General features: G+C 47.3%; 1 protein-coding gene across 1 annotated transcript in view; it reads left to right on the top strand.

Moving 5' to 3' along the window:
* The window catches only part of CDH5 (cadherin 5), a 32,784-nt gene extending 16,306 nt beyond the window's left edge, over window positions 1-16,478 (top strand). Inside the window, exons 3-12 of the mRNA XM_012554195.2 lie at window positions 3,355-3,643; window positions 4,867-4,983; window positions 5,901-6,065; window positions 6,910-7,097; window positions 7,298-7,548; window positions 10,997-11,139; window positions 12,560-12,684; window positions 13,030-13,138; window positions 15,312-15,557; window positions 15,921-16,478. Coding sequence (XP_012409649.1) covers window positions 3,355-3,643; window positions 4,867-4,983; window positions 5,901-6,065; window positions 6,910-7,097; window positions 7,298-7,548; window positions 10,997-11,139; window positions 12,560-12,684; window positions 13,030-13,138; window positions 15,312-15,557; window positions 15,921-16,435 — 2,148 coding nt within the window. The 3' untranslated portion in view covers window positions 16,436-16,478. The remainder of the gene's footprint in view (window positions 1-3,354; window positions 3,644-4,866; window positions 4,984-5,900; window positions 6,066-6,909; window positions 7,098-7,297; window positions 7,549-10,996; window positions 11,140-12,559; window positions 12,685-13,029; window positions 13,139-15,311; window positions 15,558-15,920) is intronic.
* Window positions 16,479-18,912: the final 2,434 nt, after the last annotated feature.

The following is an 18,912-nucleotide window of genomic DNA, read 5'->3' as shown; positions in this document are numbered from 1 at the left end:
CACACATGACTCTGGCCTGTCCCTCTCCCCAGTGTCCTCACCATTCCCCCAGGCAACAAGTTCATTGCCCCAACTCTATCCTTCCTTCTTGCCTCCCATCCAGCTGGTCATCATATGTCCTGACCACTGGGCATTGGGACCTCTTCATGACCACCTGACCCTGCACACCACAGCCCTGCTCCAGGGTACTTGGCCACCTCCAGCTGCTGCCCCCTCTCTCCCACTGTCTCATGGAAGGTCCTCACTCCCTGACTCCACTTCCTCTCCCCGCTTCTCTCCTGAGAACCCACTCTCTCCAGGTTCTCTTCCAGCCTCTCTAATGGTCTTCATCAGACACCTCACTCAAGGCTCTTGCTCCATCTGAGCCTTAAATGCTGCCCTTCCTCAGAGTCTCAGTCTCTGAGGCTTCAAACATAGGCTCTGAGAGTAATAACACAGTCTGTACTGTCTCGGTTCCCAGTGCCTGGAGTGGGGCCTGGCATCTTGAAGACATCAAATTTATTTTTGTTTAATTGAATTGAATTATATCCTTCAGACATTCTAACATTCTGTGAGCATACTATTGTACATGCATGATATACTATTATCCTCTTGCTACTGTCGTTAGCTGCCATAAAGTCAGCCCCTGACTCATGGTGACCCCATGTACAATGGAACAAAATGCTGCCCAGTCCTGCCCCACTCCCATGACTGACTGCACATCAGACCATTGTGATCCATAGGGTTTTCACTGGCTGATTTTTGGAAGTAGATCACCAGGCCTTTCTTCCTAGTCCATGTTAGTCTAGATGTTCCACTGAAAGTTGTTCAGAATCATAGCAACACGCCAGGCTCCAGTGACAGATCGGTAGTGGCTGCACATGAGGGACGTTGGCCAAGAATCGAACCTGAGTCTCCTGTATGGAAGGCAAGAATCCTACCACTAACCACTTATGTTCCTAATATTCTCTGATTTTAAGATTCTATACATGGAATGTTCAGCAACTCTAAACTTCTAATATCCTTTAACTTGTGGCTCTATCATTAATAATAATAGCATTTATTGCAAACCTGTTTTGTGCAAACTGCTTTACATAATTTTCCAAATGATGTAACACCAATAGTGCATGTTACAAAGAAAAAGTGTTCCATAGGAAAATAAGTATGGGAAGTCTGAGTTAAAGAAAGGTCACTGGAGTTTTTTTCTCAGAATTATACATAGCAAATCTCCAAGAAGAGGACGTATTATGCACCATTCCAAATCTAAATTGACCAGGACCAGTGGTGCACTGATAAATATTTGACAACTGGCTCTCCAGGGGGAAAGGCCCAGATTTATAGTACTTGCTGATTACCATGGTGTAAATACTCCCACCATGTCTGACTTCAAGCTACCAACATGATGTCACTGAAGACAGAGTTGGGAAAAGATGTGCATTAGCACATCATTTTGTATTTCCATCATATGGATACAATAGACATGAATAACCTCAAGAATATAAATAATAGTAAACTGTTGTAAAATAATTAGGAAGGAATGAATTTTGAGCATATGTTACCTTTGGGTTTTTTTTATTTGTTGTTGTTGTTGAAAATATACACAGCAAAACACACCAATTCAACCATGTCTACATTTACAATTCAGGGACACTGATTACAGTCCTCGAGTTGTACAAACATTCTCACCCTCCTTTTCTGAGTTGTTCCTCCCCCACTGACATAAACTCACTGCCCCCTAAGATTTCTATCTAATCTTTCAAGTTGCTATTGTCACTTTGATCCCATATAGATAGTTCTCAAAAGAGCTCAACACCGAGGCAGACATTTTTTACTAGTTTAGCTAAACTACTGTTTGGTTTTTAGAAGACTTCGGGGGGTATTTTTGGTTTACGGTTTAAAGATTATCTCAGGGTAATAGTTTCAGGGGTTCATCCACCCTCCATGGCCCCGAAAGTCTGGAGTCTACGAGAATTTGAAATTCTGTTTTGCATTTTCTCCCTTTTGATCAGGATTCTTCTATAGAATCTTAGATCAAAATGTTCAGTAATGATAGCTGGGCACCATCCAGTTTTTCTGGTCTCATGGCAAGGAGGCAGTTGTTCATGGAGGTAATTAGCCACACATTGCATCTCCTCCTCCTATTCCTGACTCTCCTTCGTCTGATGCTCCAGGTGAGTGCAGACCAATTGTCACGCCTTGGATGGCCGCTTGCAAGCTTTTAAGACCCCAGGCACTATGCAAAGAACTAGGAAGTAGAACAGAAGCACTAAAAACGTTATTAGGCCAATGACCTGGGATGTACCTGAAACCATGACCCAAAACCTCCAAACCAAGGAACCGAATCCCGCGAGGATTTTAGTTGTACATAGCAGTCTCAGAAGTTACTCCTTTTTTTTGTCATTGTAACTTTGTTTTTAATATGTTTTATTGAATTATAAGTTCATATAATTTAATCTTTAATAATGGCTATGTTTAACAAACAGTTTACAAAAATTCCTGAAAATTTAAGTAGGCTCTTACAAGCCAAGCCAGTACAAGCTAGCTCCACTGACCCAGTCATCATTTTGTGTGGAACATCGAAAGAGATCAGTCTTTTCCTTGACCTCTCTTTCAAAAATGCTGTTCTGCTCATTAGAGCAATTCAGCATCAGAGGCAATATTATCTCCATTTTACAAATGAGGTAACTACAATTCAGAGAAGTTAAGTGACTTAAAAGGGTCAAAAATACCCCCGCTTTTCTGCTCCAAAACCCTTGCCTTCCAACGACACCAAGTACATTCTTTCACTCAAAAAATGTTTCCTGAGCACCTACTATGCTCCAGACGCTATTGTAGGCATACTGGGGCAGTGTGCCAGGCACTCACAGTAATGTGAAGTTTGCAGTGACCAGGCCAAGAACAACTCATTGCTGACCAGCCAGAGGTTCTTGTCAGTGAAACTATTCTGCATGATTGTAATGGTGGACACATGGCATTATGCATTTCTCAAAACCCACAGGACTATACAACCCATAGGACTGAACCCTAATGTAAACTATGAACTTGAATTAATCATAATGTATCAATATGGGTTCATCAGTTGTAACAAATGAACCACATCAGTGCAAGATGCTGATAATAGGAGAAACTGGGGGCAGGAGGAGAGGGGGTATTTAGGAGCTCTCCATACTTTCTGCTTAATTTTTCCATAAACCTAAAACTGTTCTAAAAAATAAAGTCTATTTATTAAAAAAAAACCTTGCTGTGTCACCTTTAGGATCTCCTGGCGAGCCCACACACACATACACACGCACACAGACATGCCTCCACACATGGACACATGCACACACAGCCACCACTGCCCATTCCCAGCTCATAGCACCTCTTCTTTCCTAGATCAAGTCAAGCGCGAACAGCAAGAACGCCAAGTACCTACTCAGAGGAGATTCGGCCGGCAAGGTCTTCCGAGTCGATGAGAAAACGGGGGACGTGTATGCCTTTGAGAGGCTGGACCGGGAGAAGATCTCTGAGTACCACCTCGTTGCCCTTATTGTGGACAAGAACACCAATAAGAACCTGGAGCCTCCTTCCAGCTTCACCATCAAAGTCCATGATGTGGATGACAACTTGCCTGTGTTCACGCGCCAATTATTCAATGCGTCTGTGCCTGAGATGTCGCCTGCGGGTATGTGTCTCTCTGTCCCTCTCCCTCCTCCTTCCCTCATTCCCAGCCTGCAGGCACTTCTCACATCTGCTGCTCTACTGCCTGAAGTTAGGATTCAATGAGTTCAAGCCAAGGCAGTGATCTTAATACTTTATACAGCTTGAAAGAAACTCTGGGCCCTAGACTAAGTTCTGACCTGGCGCCAGAATGAGCCTTGACCCTAGTCATAGATTAAGCGCTGATACTAGCCCTAGACTGAGCCCTAACCCTACTCATAGACTGAGCCCTGACTCTAGACATAGACTGAGCCCTGATCCTGATCATGGACAAAGCCATGACCCTGGTCATAGTCTGAGTCCTGATTCTGATCACGGAGTGACCTTTGACTCCTATTTCCGACTAAGACCTGACGACCCTTATTATTGACTAAGATCTGATCCTGGTCTGCAGTCTGAGTTTGTACCCAGTCCCAGGCCAAGCCCTGACCATCAGAGACACACCATGTCTGATAACTCTTGGGGCAAACTCCACCCACTTCTTTTGACCCTCAGGACTGGCATGCCAAGAGCGTAAACATTGCACATTAAAAGTGTCAAGCCCTGCCACCAAGGCAAGAAAGGCCATCTCTAAGGGCCATGCAGGGGTAGGGAGGACAGGTGTGAGCAGCCAGAGCTCTTGACACAGAGTATGTCACCAGCCTGGCCCCGGGACTCGGGTGGTTACTACTCCTTCCTCAGCCCTCCCCTGGCCTCCAGGGGATGCCAGAAAAGGGGTGCCCTCCCTACCCCCTCATCCCAGGGTCCCTGAAAAGGGCCCTGGGACCAGCCAGGCCTTCCTGTTAAGTATGAGGACCCTGGAGTTGAAGGGAACAAAAGATGTGGTGCCCACCACTTTGGAAGCATCTCCCCATTGCCTTATACTCAGCCTTCCAGAAGCGAGAAGAAACAGCCCATTACACCCCTCAGTTTCTCCTCACGATCCCAACTATCCGCCCTCTCCTTCAATTTCCCCATAGACGCAAACCACCTGTTTTCTTGGCCCCCTTCAAGGCTAACAGGGCTGCCCTCCCTCCCTCCTGCTGAAGCACTTGGCCCCTGTTACAGCCTCCTCAGAAAACAAAGCAATCTTTTCTCCCTTGGGGCCTAGCGGAGCAGGAACAGCCTTATCCCATCTGCTCCTATCCAGGAACTGGGTGCAGGACTGGCAGTCACAAGGCAGCACCCCTGGGGATTCTCTCTCTGCAGGAACCTCAGTCATTCGTGTGACAGCAGTGGACGCAGATGACCCCACGGTGGCAGACCACACCACTGTCATGTATCACATCCGGAAAGGAGACGACAAATTTAGCATCAATGATTTCGGTCTGTGTGACTCACCCTCCTGGGCAGGCACTATCTGGGGGTGGGGGGAAGGAGCATTCCAGGTGCAGGTGCTGAGGGACGTCCAGTCTGGCAGGTGATACCTGGCTTCTAAAAGGTTTGCCAACCATGGGGTGGTTGGGATCAAGCATTAAGACAAGGTGGCTGGTGGGAGGAGAGGGAAACAGACAGGTGCCCAAGACATGGATTCAAGTCCAGGGAACAAAATCCGGATCTTATTACCCAAGCAGTGATACAAGAGGTAGTAGAGAATGCTGTTAGCAGCTCTGGTACTGGTTCAGACACACCTGGTTTCCAAACCCAGCTCTGCTACTCACCACCTCTAGAGACCTCGGGCAAGTCCATTAACTCCTGTGAATCTTAGTTCCCTTACCTAGAAAATGGATATGTTTATATTTATCTTGCATGGTAGCTGTGAAGTTTGACAGCTAATGTATGGAGAGACCTTGGCCCATAGTAATTGTTCAACCAATGTGACTTAACAGAAAACTGTAAGGAGTGAGCCTTGAGAGAAAGACAGAAGTCCAGTTGACCAGACCCGGGCACATTGTCAGATATGTAGCAGAGATACCACCAATATCCTATGGTGTGCCAAGGGAGACATCACTAATCCATTACAGCATTCTTTCACCTTGAGCCTAGATGGGGCCTCATGAGCTTTCTCAACACAATGCTCCAGGTTGCTAGGACTAGGCTTGGACCGAACCGTTTGGCCAGCTTGGGCCCAGCAGTGCAGGGCATGGAGATGGTGGGTTTAGACCAGTGGTCTCAGCCCTAACTGCGCCTTACAATCACCTGGGGAGTTCTTAAGTCAGGTTCTCTGGGGGTGGGTCCCAGTCATCAGTGTTTTTTAAAAAGTTCCCTGAGTAACATGGATCCTCCTGGGACACTTTCTGCAGGAGTCATTTCCACGAAAACTGCACATTTGGACCGAGAGACACAGGCCAAATACGAGATAGTGGTGGAGGCACGAGATGCCCAGGGCAAGCAGGGGGAGTCGGGCACGGCCACCGTGCTGGTCACTCTGCAAGACGTCAACGACAACTTCCCCATCTTCACCCAGGGTGAGCTCCTCCCCCTGGGCCCTAGGTGGGGGGCTGAGCGGTGGAGTGCTCCAGACTCCATGACTTGGGGGCCTGTCCACTCCCATGGTGGGCCTTAGGTCCAGGGAAGTCCTGTGTTGCAGGAAGGGAACCTGCTCCCCATCCCCCCAACACATCCCCAAGGTTTCCAACTGCCCCCGCTATGACCCCTCACTGCCCAAAGGAGACGCACACTCTCTACTCTATGCCCCCACTTTGCCCAGAGCCCAGCTACCAGGTAGGAGCAGTCTCACCCAGTTCCTGTGAGATCAGACCCAGGCCATTAGCTAGAAAATCCCCATGAGCCAATGAGCTGAGGCACAGCAAAGCTCCACCCCTAGAGCCTGGGCTGAGCCCGGGCCCACTTGCAGCCTGATTCTTCAAAAAAAAGTCTGACAAAACCTTTTCACATGTCTTGTGGGGGCTGGGAAGGAAAGCAAATGACTCAGCTCACTTGCACCCTCTAGTGGCCTGGTTGTGCATGTGCAAGCTCCCTGAAGGCAAGGCTTTTCTCGCTGGTCGATTGATTCATCCTCTAGGCCCTAGCAAAGTGCCTGGCATACAATATGTGTTTAATAACTACTTGTTGGTTGCATGGAGGGAGGGATGGATGGACAGACAGCAGAACCTCTTTGCCTTGGGATCCAGAATAGTACCCAGGGGTACTATTATTATTACTATTACTATTCTTATTGTTATTATCCTCATCATCATTATTTTACTGTACCCATTATCTGTATCAAAATGTATTAGAATAATATGAAAGGACAGTCACTTTGTCTATCTCATTAACTCAATGCCCTTTGGGGTGACCTATTTGCATCAGCCAAGTACACATTTGCCGTGCCTGAAGACATCCGCGTGGGCAGCCCCCTGGGCTCAGTGTTTGTTGAGGACCCAGACGAGCCCCAGAATCGGATGACCAAGTACAGCATCGTGCAGGGCGAGTACAGGGACACCTTCACCATCGAGACGGACCCCACCCGCAATGAGGGCATCATTAAGCCCATAAAGGTCTGTAGCCTGCAGCAATAATACCAACGATGCGGTTCAGGGCTTTGGGCATCCACAGGGCCCATCTAGGGATGCTCCCCATCGAAGGTGCACACCCTAGGTCAGCTCAGAGCTGGGCTCGTGCTCATGGAGACCATGACCTTGGAGCCAGGGGAGATAGTCAGTGTCTTAGGCTCACCACAATTTTTCCCCTCCTGCAGCCCCTAGACTATGAGCGTATCCGACAGTACAGCTTCACCGTCGAGGCCACAGACCCCACCATCAACCTCCGCTACCTGAGCAGCAGCACCGCCAGAAACATCACCCGCATCATCATCAGCGTTACGGACGTGGACGAGCCTCCCGTTTTCCAGCAGCCCTTCTACCACTTTCAGCTGCGGGAGAACCAGAAGAAACCTCTGATCGGCTTGGTGCTAGCCACGGACCCAGACGCGGCCCGGCACAGCATTGGGTAAGAGTGGCCGGCTGTTGGTGGTGATATGACAATCCTGGCACTGTTGTTGTTATCCCTGTTGAACTGAGACAGGCTCGGAGAGGAAAGCTGGCTTCTCCAGGCATTCACATGAGAAGCGGCACGGGCCGGACTAGAGCCCTTGGCCAGGGGGGAGCTTGTCCTGTCCCTGTGTGTTCCAGGGACCCCCAGCTAACCTGTCACTGGCTATACCTTGACAGCTCTGTTCCTGGGGCCACAACTCCTACCTGCCCCATCTAGTAAGATCTGACAGGCAAGAAAACGACCAGGCAGATGTAATACCTGAAGCCCCTTCATTAGAAATATTTTATTAAATTTGTCTTCCCACAGATTTATAAAGAAAGCATCAGTAACCCCCACTCCCAGATAATAGCTTGCTTACTAGCTCCTGTGGTCCTATCATGATGGTAATAGATTGGCGAGTTCCTATCACACCTTTTGTCATGACCACACAAACGTATGTAGATCCATTTGTCGTGGATTGTTGTTGTTATTGTTTGGTTGGTTGGTTGCTTGTTTGCATGCTTGCTTGGTTTGTGGTTTTTATTGTTTTTCGAATTCTTTGGATCATACCATACCCACTTCCCTGCTACCTGCTCTTCTGTCTTAGCTAGACTTCCCTTCCCTACCCTCCGGGACAAAAAAATACAGTTCTAACTCATACGTTTTAGAGGCCCATAATATTTGATAGGAGCCCTGGTGGCACAGTGGTTAAGGCACTCAGCTGCTAATCAAAAGGTCAGCAGTTCAAACCCACCAGCCACTCCACAGGAGAAAGATGTGACAGCCTTGGAAACCCTATGGGGCAGTTCTACTCTGTCCTATAGGGTCACTACGAGTCGGAATCGACTCAACGGCAGTGGGTAATATTTGATAACCCAAAAACCCACTGCTATCGAGTTGATTCCAACTCATGGCAATCCTATGTGTTATAGACTAGAACTGCTTCACAGGGTTTTCTCAGGTATAATTTTTGCAGAAGCAGGTTGCCAGGACTTTCTTCCGGGGCACGACTGAGTGCGTTCGAACCACTAAACTTTCTGTTAGTAGTCGAGCGCAAACAGTTTTCATCCCAGGGACCTTTGAATATATGACTCTTCCATCTACATCCAAATAGATTCCTACCTATCTGCTCATAGTGGTCGCAAACCACTTGCGCCACCCAGGTTCTTTGTGCTAGCACCATTTACTAGCTAAGTCGCATTTCCCCACCTTTGCTATATACTAATTTCCTGTATATACCTTAATCTATTTCTGAATTCTCTATTCTATCTATCCATCTATAGCAAAGCCATTCTATTTTACTGTAGTAGCTTTATACTAAATCTTAGAATGTGTAAGACAAGCCCTTCCCTTGCTATTGTTTTTATTTTATATCACTTTTGTCTATTCTCAAACATACCTTCTTTAATATGAACTCTAAAAGTATTTTATCCAGTTAAAAAAATCAACTTCTAATGAGAAATGTGTTTACTTTATGCATCAATTTTGGCAGAGTTAATATTTATGTTATTAGGTCTTCTTATTAAGGTACAAAATATGTCCCCTCATTTTGGCCACATCCCATAAATTTGGGGGCTGCTGTTTTCATTTAACTCTATTCTAAATAGTCTATAATTATTTCTGTTTAATATTTGATCCAAGGATTTATTTGGAAGAATGATTTGGGTTTTGTTTTGGTTTTTGGTTTGGTTTTTCTTCATTTCCAAGTGGGAGGGTAATTTTGTCTTGCTTTAACTTGTATCTTTGATGTAATATAATTGTATTTGCATCCATTTTTTCCTAGAATATCTAAGATTTTGTTATATATATAACTTTATCCATTAAAAAATTACCAGTTTTTCTGTTTAAACATTTTGTCTTCAATTCCATGTCACCTGATATTCATTTTCCACTTCTGTTTTCATGTTACTCATGCTTGCCTGATACAAATTTTCCAACCTTTATTTTTAACTTCGCTAGGTCATTTGGCATTAAGGTGTCTCTTGAAAATAGAATGGAGTTGGGTTTTGCTTTTTAATCCAACCTGAGATGCTTTGTGTTTAACCTACTTACATTTTTCATCATAAATTATATGTTTGATCTTATCTCTTCTGTCTTGTTATACATTCTCTATTTCTCAAACTTAATGACTATTTTCTTACCCTCCCCCATCTTTGCTACACAGGCAATATTTTTCATTTTTTTCTCCTAGATATTTGGATAGAGTACATCTATTTTTACTTCTACCAGCGAGATTTACTTCGACCTGTTAAATTTTTTTTTCCTAAACTTATATTTGCTAGTTACCAATATTACACACACACACCAATGAAATAGCCATTGCTTTCCTATGTATGATAAATCAGGAGGTTAATTTTAATTTCTCCAAAACCAAGTTTTCACTTTATATTGAGACATTTGTTAGATGGATTAAGTCTTCAAAAAAAATTTTCAGGACCCATCTTTGTGGGTGATATACTTCCTTGCTCTTACATACGTACAAATACCTTAGTTCTTTTGCCTTCTTTTATTATCTGCATATGCTCATATAACCCTTAGATACCAGCTACTTCCCTTTAAAAATACTATCAATGTCTTCTAGCATTTAATTTTGTGGAGACATCTGAGGCAAGTCTGAGTTCTCTTTTTTGAAATAAGGAATTCATTTTTTTTGTCTGGATTCTTTTCAGTTTCTTCACATAGCCTTGATATTTTAAAGTTTCATCAGGATATGCCTAAATATGAATCTCTTTTTAAAGTTTTGCCTGATATCAATTGAACTCTTTCAATCGGTAGACTTGGACCTTTCTTCAGCTCAGGAAAGTTTTCTTTTATTGTATCTTTTTTAATTGCTTCTGTTCTATTTGTTCTGGAATTTTCCTCAGTAGTAGCAACTATCTGTTTTTCTATCGTGGGGTGTGCATGTGCGTGCGTGCGTGCGTGCGTGTGTGTGTGTGTGTGTGTGTTTTCCTCTCTCTTTTTCACCTCTTCATATCTTTTTTCCTGATTTTTGTAAAAACTTTTCAAATTTTTACTTCACAAATTTAAGTTCCTTTCAATAGCTTCTTGCCTCTTCCAGCTCCTTCTTTATTTCTTCCTAGCTCTTTTCATTAATCACATAAACTAATCCCAGCTGTGGTATTAGTTGATTATAGTGTCACCTGCCTTAGCTCTAAAAGTGCTATAGATGGAACCTCAGGCACCACCTTCAGTCCAGTGATGGCAACATTGCTAAAATCAAAGGACTTATCTACCCTTGAATCCTTCTGTGCTGATGTGTAGGTTCACTCATTGTACTGAATGGCAGACTACAGTGGGCAAGCAATGGGGGGGGAGGACAGAGAAGGATGCAGGGGACAGATCTGGAAGGGTCTTGTCTGTCATGCTGAGGAGTTTGAACCCTGCAAAGAACAATAGAAAACCATGAAACCCTCTCCCCTGGCAGATACTCCATCCGAAGGACCAGTGACAAGGGCCAGTTCTTCAGAATAACCAAACAGGGTAACATTTACAATGAGAAAGAATTGGACAGAGAAATCTACCCCTGGTATAACCTGACTGTGGAGGCCAAAGAACTGGATTCTAGTGGTGAGTGACCCCATCTGTCGGGGGCCTGGGCTTTTCTCCTCCTCCCGCATTCTTGCAAAACAGGCATCATCTGTCATTTCAGTCTCTAGAAGTATTATAAGCACCTGCTGAATCACCCCTTGGCTGAGATGCTACAGAACCTCCATTCCCAAGTGTGTTCCTTGAACCAGCACCATCTACATCACCTGAGACATCGTTAGAAGTGCAGAATCTCAGGTCCCACCCCCGAGTCAGAATCAGAATCTCATGCACATTATAGGTTGAGAAGCATTGTTATAAAGTAGGCTGCCCAAATGTTCCTGCGATGATAATCACCTAAGGCATTATTAAACACACAGCTTCTCAGGCCCCTCCTTGGAGGTTCTGGTTCCGTGAGCCAGAGATGGGACCAAGGAATGTCATTTAGCAAGTACCCCATGATTCCTATTATCAGGGATATCTGGTTAATGCTGCTTTGGGGTGGGGGGTGTTTATGCAACAGCACTGAATTCAAAATCTGAAAGGGCTTCCAACTCTGAGATTGTTAGGTTCTCCAGAAATTGGTGTAACCTCTGCCAGAGGGAAGGGCAAGGGTTGGGGTTTGGCATCCTTTACCAATATGAGAAAACCCCAACAACCCTCTGGGAGAAGGGCTAATATTCCCACTTTACCTAGAAGACCACCAGAGAGGGAATGACTTGGCCAAGGCCCCACTGATGCTACCCTGGAGAGCCCGTACCTCCTGCTGGACCACCCAGACTCACTTCCCCCAACATGGCAGCTGCACCCAACCATGAGGGACTCCTGGTGTTTTCCAGATCAGCCTGTGACCCTGTGACCCTTTCTTCCCTACCTAATCTTACCCACAGACTTTTTTTAACTTTAGAGTAATAATTGCTTATTTTAGAAGCCAGAAAAAAAAAAAACAGAAAAGAAGAAGAAAATTATTCCCCTATAATTCCACTGTTAGCATTTCAGTGTATTTTTTCTATATATATTTTTGCATAAGTGAGATCATAATATTTGTATAAAATATCATACCCTGCATTTTTACTTAACCTTATTCCATAACCATCTTCCCATGTTATTAAAATGTCTTCAAAAAAAATGTTTTTAATTACATTTAAAAGTTTCTTCATCTGGGCACTGTAAATGGCCACCAATATTCCATTCTGTTAAGTGGCATAATTTGTTAACCTAACCTCACATAGGTTGTTTACCTTTTTAATTCTTGGAAGCAATGCTTCAGTGAACATCCTTGTGCAGGAAGCTTGACCTCTGACTCTTTCACATCCCTTTCACCCAAGCACCATCTCTGGCCTCCCCTCCAGGGGTCCACCAGGCAGCTCCCCCCACCCTCCAGACTCCAGTCCACACACCCTCTACCCTTGGGGTTGGCATCAACTGAGCCCACTTTGCTGACAAATCTTTCCCCCCAAAGGGAACCCCACGGACAAGGAATCCATTGTGCAGGTCCACATTGAAGTCCTGGATGAGAACGACAATGCCCCAGAGTTTGCCCAGCCCTATGAGCCAAAAGTGTGTGAGCATGCTGCCCCAGGCCAGGTGAGTCTGACTGGGGTGGGAGGGCGAGGCAGTGCCACCCTGCAGCATGCTGAGGGGCAGTCTCTCCCATCCATAGTCTGCTGGGGTTCCACTGCTTTTAATGTCATCTGCACAACAGCCTTGAGGGAAGGTAACATTATCCCCATTTTACAAATGGAAACACTAAGGCTTAGAGAGAATTTGTGGAGGGTAAACTGAGGAAGACAGTAGAAAGAGAGGCTTTGCGGACCCCCCTTAGGTAGTGTTACAGGTTGAGCTACAGTCAGGCCTAAACCTCAAGTCTCCATCACTGAACCCCAAACCTCCCCAACCACCACTGACAGTCCCTTTCTTTCCTCACTCCAGCTGGTCGTGCGGATCTCAGCAATAGACAAGGATATAACGCCACAAGATGTGAGGTTCAGATTCTCCTTGAGCACTGAAGACAGCAACTTCACCCTCATGGATAATCGGGGTGTGCATCAAAGCAGTTGACTGGGTGCTTAGCAGGGTCAGGGGTGGGGCTATTTGAGTCTTGAAGAACTAGGTTCAAGGACCAGGCTAACAAACCGAGGGTAGGCCATCACTGGGATTTACAAGTTACAATTGTATTTCGTACAATTCCTGCCACCGACTTTTCTGGTCTATGCAATAGTCAGTGCCACCTCGGCCAAACTGCGAAGTCCACATGGCCAGCTATTCCTCCATAAGATGCTCAGATCAGTGAGGAATACAGAATAGGTATGGGGGCTGCCAGTCACATCAGTTCATGCACTAGCCAAGGGGCTCCTTCCCACGCTAGCATCTCTGTGCCTCACCAAAATTGCGAACAGTTCCATGACGTGGACCTTTGTAGTCACTCTCAGAGTCAAAACTAAAAATGTGAAATCCTAAATGCCCAGGATACACCCAATTTTGTTTTAATTCAGCTACAATGACTACTTACCACCAGGTGGCCCCAGAACAGGATCTGGTCCACCAATCACAGCCCAGAGATTCCTATGATGTCATTAGTGGCCAATCAGAGCTCCTAGTCAGTATGCACTCACTGGAATGATGATGGTGAGTTGATTGCCTTCCATGCCTGCCTCTGCAGCCCCCTCAGAAAAAGAGAGAAAAATTTACTTCATTTGGGTCTAAATGGAGCGAGACTTTCACCCAGCACAGGGCAGAATCCCTCTTTATTCCTATCGGCAAAACTATGGTTGATGAGGACCACTGTACTGAAGCAGCAATTGCCACCTTTGAGGAAGAGTTGAAGGTTAGGATCCCTGACAGTGAGAGACCCAGGCTAGGGAGCCCTGTGTCAGTTCTCTGGAACAGACCCAGGGAGATCAGACACAGACTCATCCTCAAGGAGTCTACTACTGCCTGCGAGATGGGGAATGAGGCCATGATGTGTTAACAGACCAGTCAATGTTTAGCTGCATTTATTAGCAAAAATACCTGTCACCCGATCTCCAGTGTCCACCTCAATCCCACTCATAAGGGGTTTTGCAATGGAGTAGAAAGCTTAAGTACCATCCCACAGACAGCCCGTGTGTGACCAGGAGGCATGCCTGTTGATCCCAGAGCAAGCCATGTCCAAGTCTCACTTAAATCTCGAATGCGCTGCATGTCAAAATCTAATTTCACCCATAAAGTGCCAATGGTCATATCATTTACCTTCAATTATAATAGACATGGCTACTTAGTAATGAAATGAAATCGGCTTTCATTTGAAAATCTTAAAAAATGGCCTCTTTTGCTTTCTGTTGACTTCCTCAATGTGCTGACTCTTGTGGCTAGATAAATCCTGGAGCAGGGGTTCCCTGACACACCCTTCTCTGACCATGGGTGTCAGAACCTCTTGGGAGCCTATAAAATGCAGATTGCCTAGCCCTCAGCCTAGAGCCACTGATTCCGAAGTGTGTGTGTGTGTGTGTGTGTGTGTGTGTGTGTGTGTGTGTGTGTGTTTCGGGGAGGTCAGGTAGGGGTCTAACAATCAGCATGTTTAAGAAACCTCTGTATTAGGCACAGATTGGTGCTGGAGACAGCAAAGGGGAAGGTGGCAATATTTGGGCTAAAGCACATTCCCCATTCCAGCCTGCCCAGAAAATCCTGTTACACACTCAACCATTCTTGCAGTACCCCAGGGAGCATGTGCATTGTTTTCACTGTTGTAAAACTCTTCTGTAATGATGGATTTTCAGGGATAGCAGAAACACCCTTAGAAGTTAACCCAGTGCTAAAAGACTTTGTAAAACTTTATTTTTCCCCTAATTGCTCACAAAGCTTGAAACAATACAATAATTAATTGAGTCAAAAGAGAAAGTCCCTGTAGTTGGAGTGGGATTAGGGAAAGAGAAAGAGTCAAGCCTATCGGTTGCCCAGAGAAACAGAAAGGAAGGATTTTCCATTCTAGCCAGCCATTTTAAAAGGCTGAGCCAGAGCAGCTGCCCAAATATCCCCTCTTTGGGGGAAAAGGTCTGAGCTCAAATGGCTGAAATATGAGGAAGAGAATACAAAGGGCAGAGAAGCAGTTCAAGCAGCACGTGAACTGATGCAATCAGGGAGGGCTCTCTGGAGGAGGCTGGCTCTGCCGTCTGTGTGGTTGAGGGAGCTGGTACTCCTGGCAGAGCTTGACTCTGTGGCTTTGGTGTTTCCAGACAACACGGCCAACATCACGGTCAAGTATGGGCAGTTTGACCGGGAGCGCGTCAAGGTCCACTTCCTGCCTGTGCTCATCTCGGACAACGGGAGGCCCAGCCTCACAGGCACCAATACGTTGGCCGTGGCGGTGTGCAAGTGCAATGAGCGCGGCGAGTTCACCTTCTGTGAGGAGGTGGCACCCCAGGTGGGCGTCAGCATCCAGGCGCTGGTAGCCATCTTCCTCTGCATCCTCACCATCATGGGTCAGTGGCGGGCATGGCGGGGGTGGGAAGGGGCACCGCGGGGGCTTCACAGGGAGGAAGAGAGGCCAGGAATCCAGGTCCAATGCTGCCTCCAGCCGCTGTGCAGCCCGGGGCCAGCGCCCAATCCTGGGCCTGTAGGATACAGGGGGGTGACCTCCACCTGCCTGGGTGCCTCTGTTCCACGAGGTGGGATGGAGGCGGGTGACCCACCAGATGACTGAACTAAGCCAAACGTTCTGTGTCATCAGGTCATGCAGGTGTCATTGGGAGTCTGGGCTGGCCCAGGAATTCCAGGGAGGTGGGGAGGCAGCAGGTGGGGCTCGGAGGGTGAACCTTGTGTAATTCGCGCTCTGCCGCCGGCAGTGATCACCCTCCTCATCTTCCTGCGCCGGCGGCTCCGGAAGGAGGCCTGTGCCCACGGCAAGAGCGTGCCTGAGATCCACGAGCAGCTGGTCACCTATGATGAGGAGGGCGGCGGCGAGATGGACACCACCAGCTACGACGTGTCAGTGCTCAACTCCGTGCGCCGGGGCGGGGCCCAGCCCCCGCGCACGCCGGACACGCGGCCGCCGCAGTACGCGCAGGTGCAGAAGCCACCGCGGCGCGGGCCGGGCGTGCACAGCGCGCCCGGCGAGATGGCGGCCATGATCGAGGTGAAGAAGGACGAGGCGGACCGCGACGGCGGCGGGCCCCCATATGACACGCTGCACATTTACGGCTACGAGGGCGCCGAGTCCATCGCCGAATCGCTCAGCTCCCTGGGAACCGACTCGTCTGCCTCGGACATCGACTACGACTTCCTCAACGACTGGGGACCCCGGTTCAAGATGCTGGCCGAGCTGTACAGCTCGGACCCCCGGGAGGAACTGCTGTATTAGGGGGGCTGGCCTTCCGGGCCTGGGGACCCAAACGGCCGCAGCCCGAGCCAGCCGGACACCAGGCATCGAGTTCTGGAAGAGTGGCACTGAGACCAAGTCCACCACCCCTTCCTCATGGATTCCAGGCTACCCCTGAGTAGCAAACTCCAGGCCCCTGACGCGTCCAGAACGTGTTTTGGTGGTCGCTACCCCCTAAATGCTGGAAAAGCCGGGCTGGTGTTCTGACTGGTCTCGGACTTCCCCACAACCCTCTTGCCCCCACTACGGGTCTAACCCAAAGACTTCCTCTGGCTCCTCAAGGCTGCAGTGCAAAGCAGCTTGGGCCCAATTGCAGTGATCCCTGACCCCTGTTGAGGCCAGTACATTCCCGGTGCCTGTCTGTTTGGAAACAAAGGACTGGACAGCCTGACCTTGGGGGCAAGACTTTCCGCAGCCCAGGTCCAGGGGAGACTGGGACTGCCTATCACAGCTGCTCTCAGGAGCCGCAGCCCTGCGCTATCCCTCCCCAGGCCTGTGCAGAGGAAGGAAGGGACCACTTGGCAGCTCCTGACCTCCAGTCCTGAGGTGACCTCACGTTGGAACTGTGCTGTACTGAGTGTTGAACGGTTCAACCAAATTCAGGGAAATGGCTTGTTGAGCTTCGAAGCAACTGTGAATTCATCCTGGAGGGGACAGTGGAGACTAAGTGTGACAGATCACAGGGTGAGGGCCACCTAGCCCCCTCTACACCCAGCTCCTCTGGAGAGGGATTGGAGTAGCTGGGACCCCATTTGACCCTCATCGATACCCCTCCAGTTTTGCTTGTGAGGTGGGGCAGATATTCATGGAGCAGATGACCTCTCCCCATCTCTGCCTTGCCCAGTCACCACTCCTTTCTCCCTCTCCCTCCCTCTCTCTGTGTCTCCCTCCCTCCCTCCCTCCCTCTCTCTCTCAACTTAGAGGCACCCAAGTTGTGGCCCGCAGCAACTCTTGCCAATGTCCAAACCCCAACACAGCTGCAGGACAAGCCATCTGCCTTTGCACGTTTTTGTTGCCACATCTCAGGAAACCCCAGCAGGGCCCGTCACTCAGGCCTCACATGCAGCGGAAGGCAAGGCCCCTGCCCTGTGCAAGCACTTGGGTTACCAGTGCATCTCCCACTTTCAGCCACATATGGAACATTCCACTGCAAACATGCTTTGGCAAAGTGGCATCTATCAAAGAAGAGGAGCCAAGGGAGGAAGTGATGTCTCCAGCTCACCCTTCGCCATGGTCCGAGACTCCTGCTCTGGCCGGGGCCCCACCCATTCAGGCCCTTTACACTGCCAGGAACCATAGATAACACTGACCTTTTTTTTAACCAGTAACTAGTTTTTCATAATGATGTTTTTTACTAATAATACTTACAAGTTTCTAGTTCTCACAAACATATAGAATAAGTGGGTTTTTTGCATAATAAACAGGTTGCTATTTAGGTTGGCAGTTTTAATTCAGGTTTTTTAGTTGGATAAACAAATTCCTGTAACTTTCTATTTCCTGTCATTGTAGTAATTGCTGTAGAGATAATGACTATATATTGACCACACTGGTGCATGGGGTGTACTGATTTTTAATACCTAAATAAAGAAATATCTTTAAATTCTTCCATTTCTGGGTCATTAAAGTATCACAAAGCTGAGAGCTCATGTGAAACACACACACGGACTCACACCACCACCATCACCATCATCAGAGGAACCAAGAGGGCAAGGGGATATTTGCAGTCAGGGTTCCACACTCACTACAGAAAAGGAAGTGGAGCAGAAAGCGGGACACCTAGTCCAGCCCCCTCTGCTGCCAGAGCCCCATGCCTTCACCCAGCCTCTGTACAAGCCCCCCACCCCAATCCCTAACCTACACAGCAGGCAGGACCTCTGGAAGCTGGGACCACAATACCGTTTGTATTTGCCAAATAAGGAATCAGCAGGATGAGATACATGAGGAATGAGGAAGGAACTCAGCCTCCAATTTACTGATTGACAGCAGTGATTCACTAACGGGCACCTTTTTGAGGCACGTGGACCCCAACATTGGAGTCTTGCCTGGAAAACCTCACAAAATGAGAAGAAGGTACCTCCTTGCTAGACCTCGGTCTTGAATTGAGGACTGGAGGGATACAGCCCACTTCAACAAGACCTCTGCTCCTTGACCTCTGCCAGCAGGATGTCCTGGACAGTGTCCCCAGAGAATATTTTACAAACTGTGGTCTAGACAAACACTGCTTCTTGGAGTTCTGGGGTCAGTTTGTCTCAGTTCCAATTTTTGTTCTTATTTCCCTTGTGATTTTTTTTTTTTTTATTGGTTATTTAGGAATATGTTGTTTAATTTCCATGTATTTGTGAATTTTCCAGATTCCCTTCTGCTACTGATTTCTGACTTTATGCTATTATGGTCAGAGAACATTATATGATTTCAGTCCTTTTAAATTTATTGAGACTTGTTTTATGGGCTAACATATC

The sequence above is a fragment of the Trichechus manatus genome, unplaced genomic scaffold (assembly GCF_000243295.1).
Source record: "Trichechus manatus latirostris isolate Lorelei unplaced genomic scaffold, TriManLat1.0 scaffold00014, whole genome shotgun sequence".
NCBI classification, from domain to species: domain Eukaryota; kingdom Metazoa; phylum Chordata; class Mammalia; order Sirenia; family Trichechidae; genus Trichechus; species Trichechus manatus.
The sequence above is the reverse complement of the archived record's forward strand: the minus strand, read 5'-3'. Positions and strand labels throughout refer to the sequence as shown.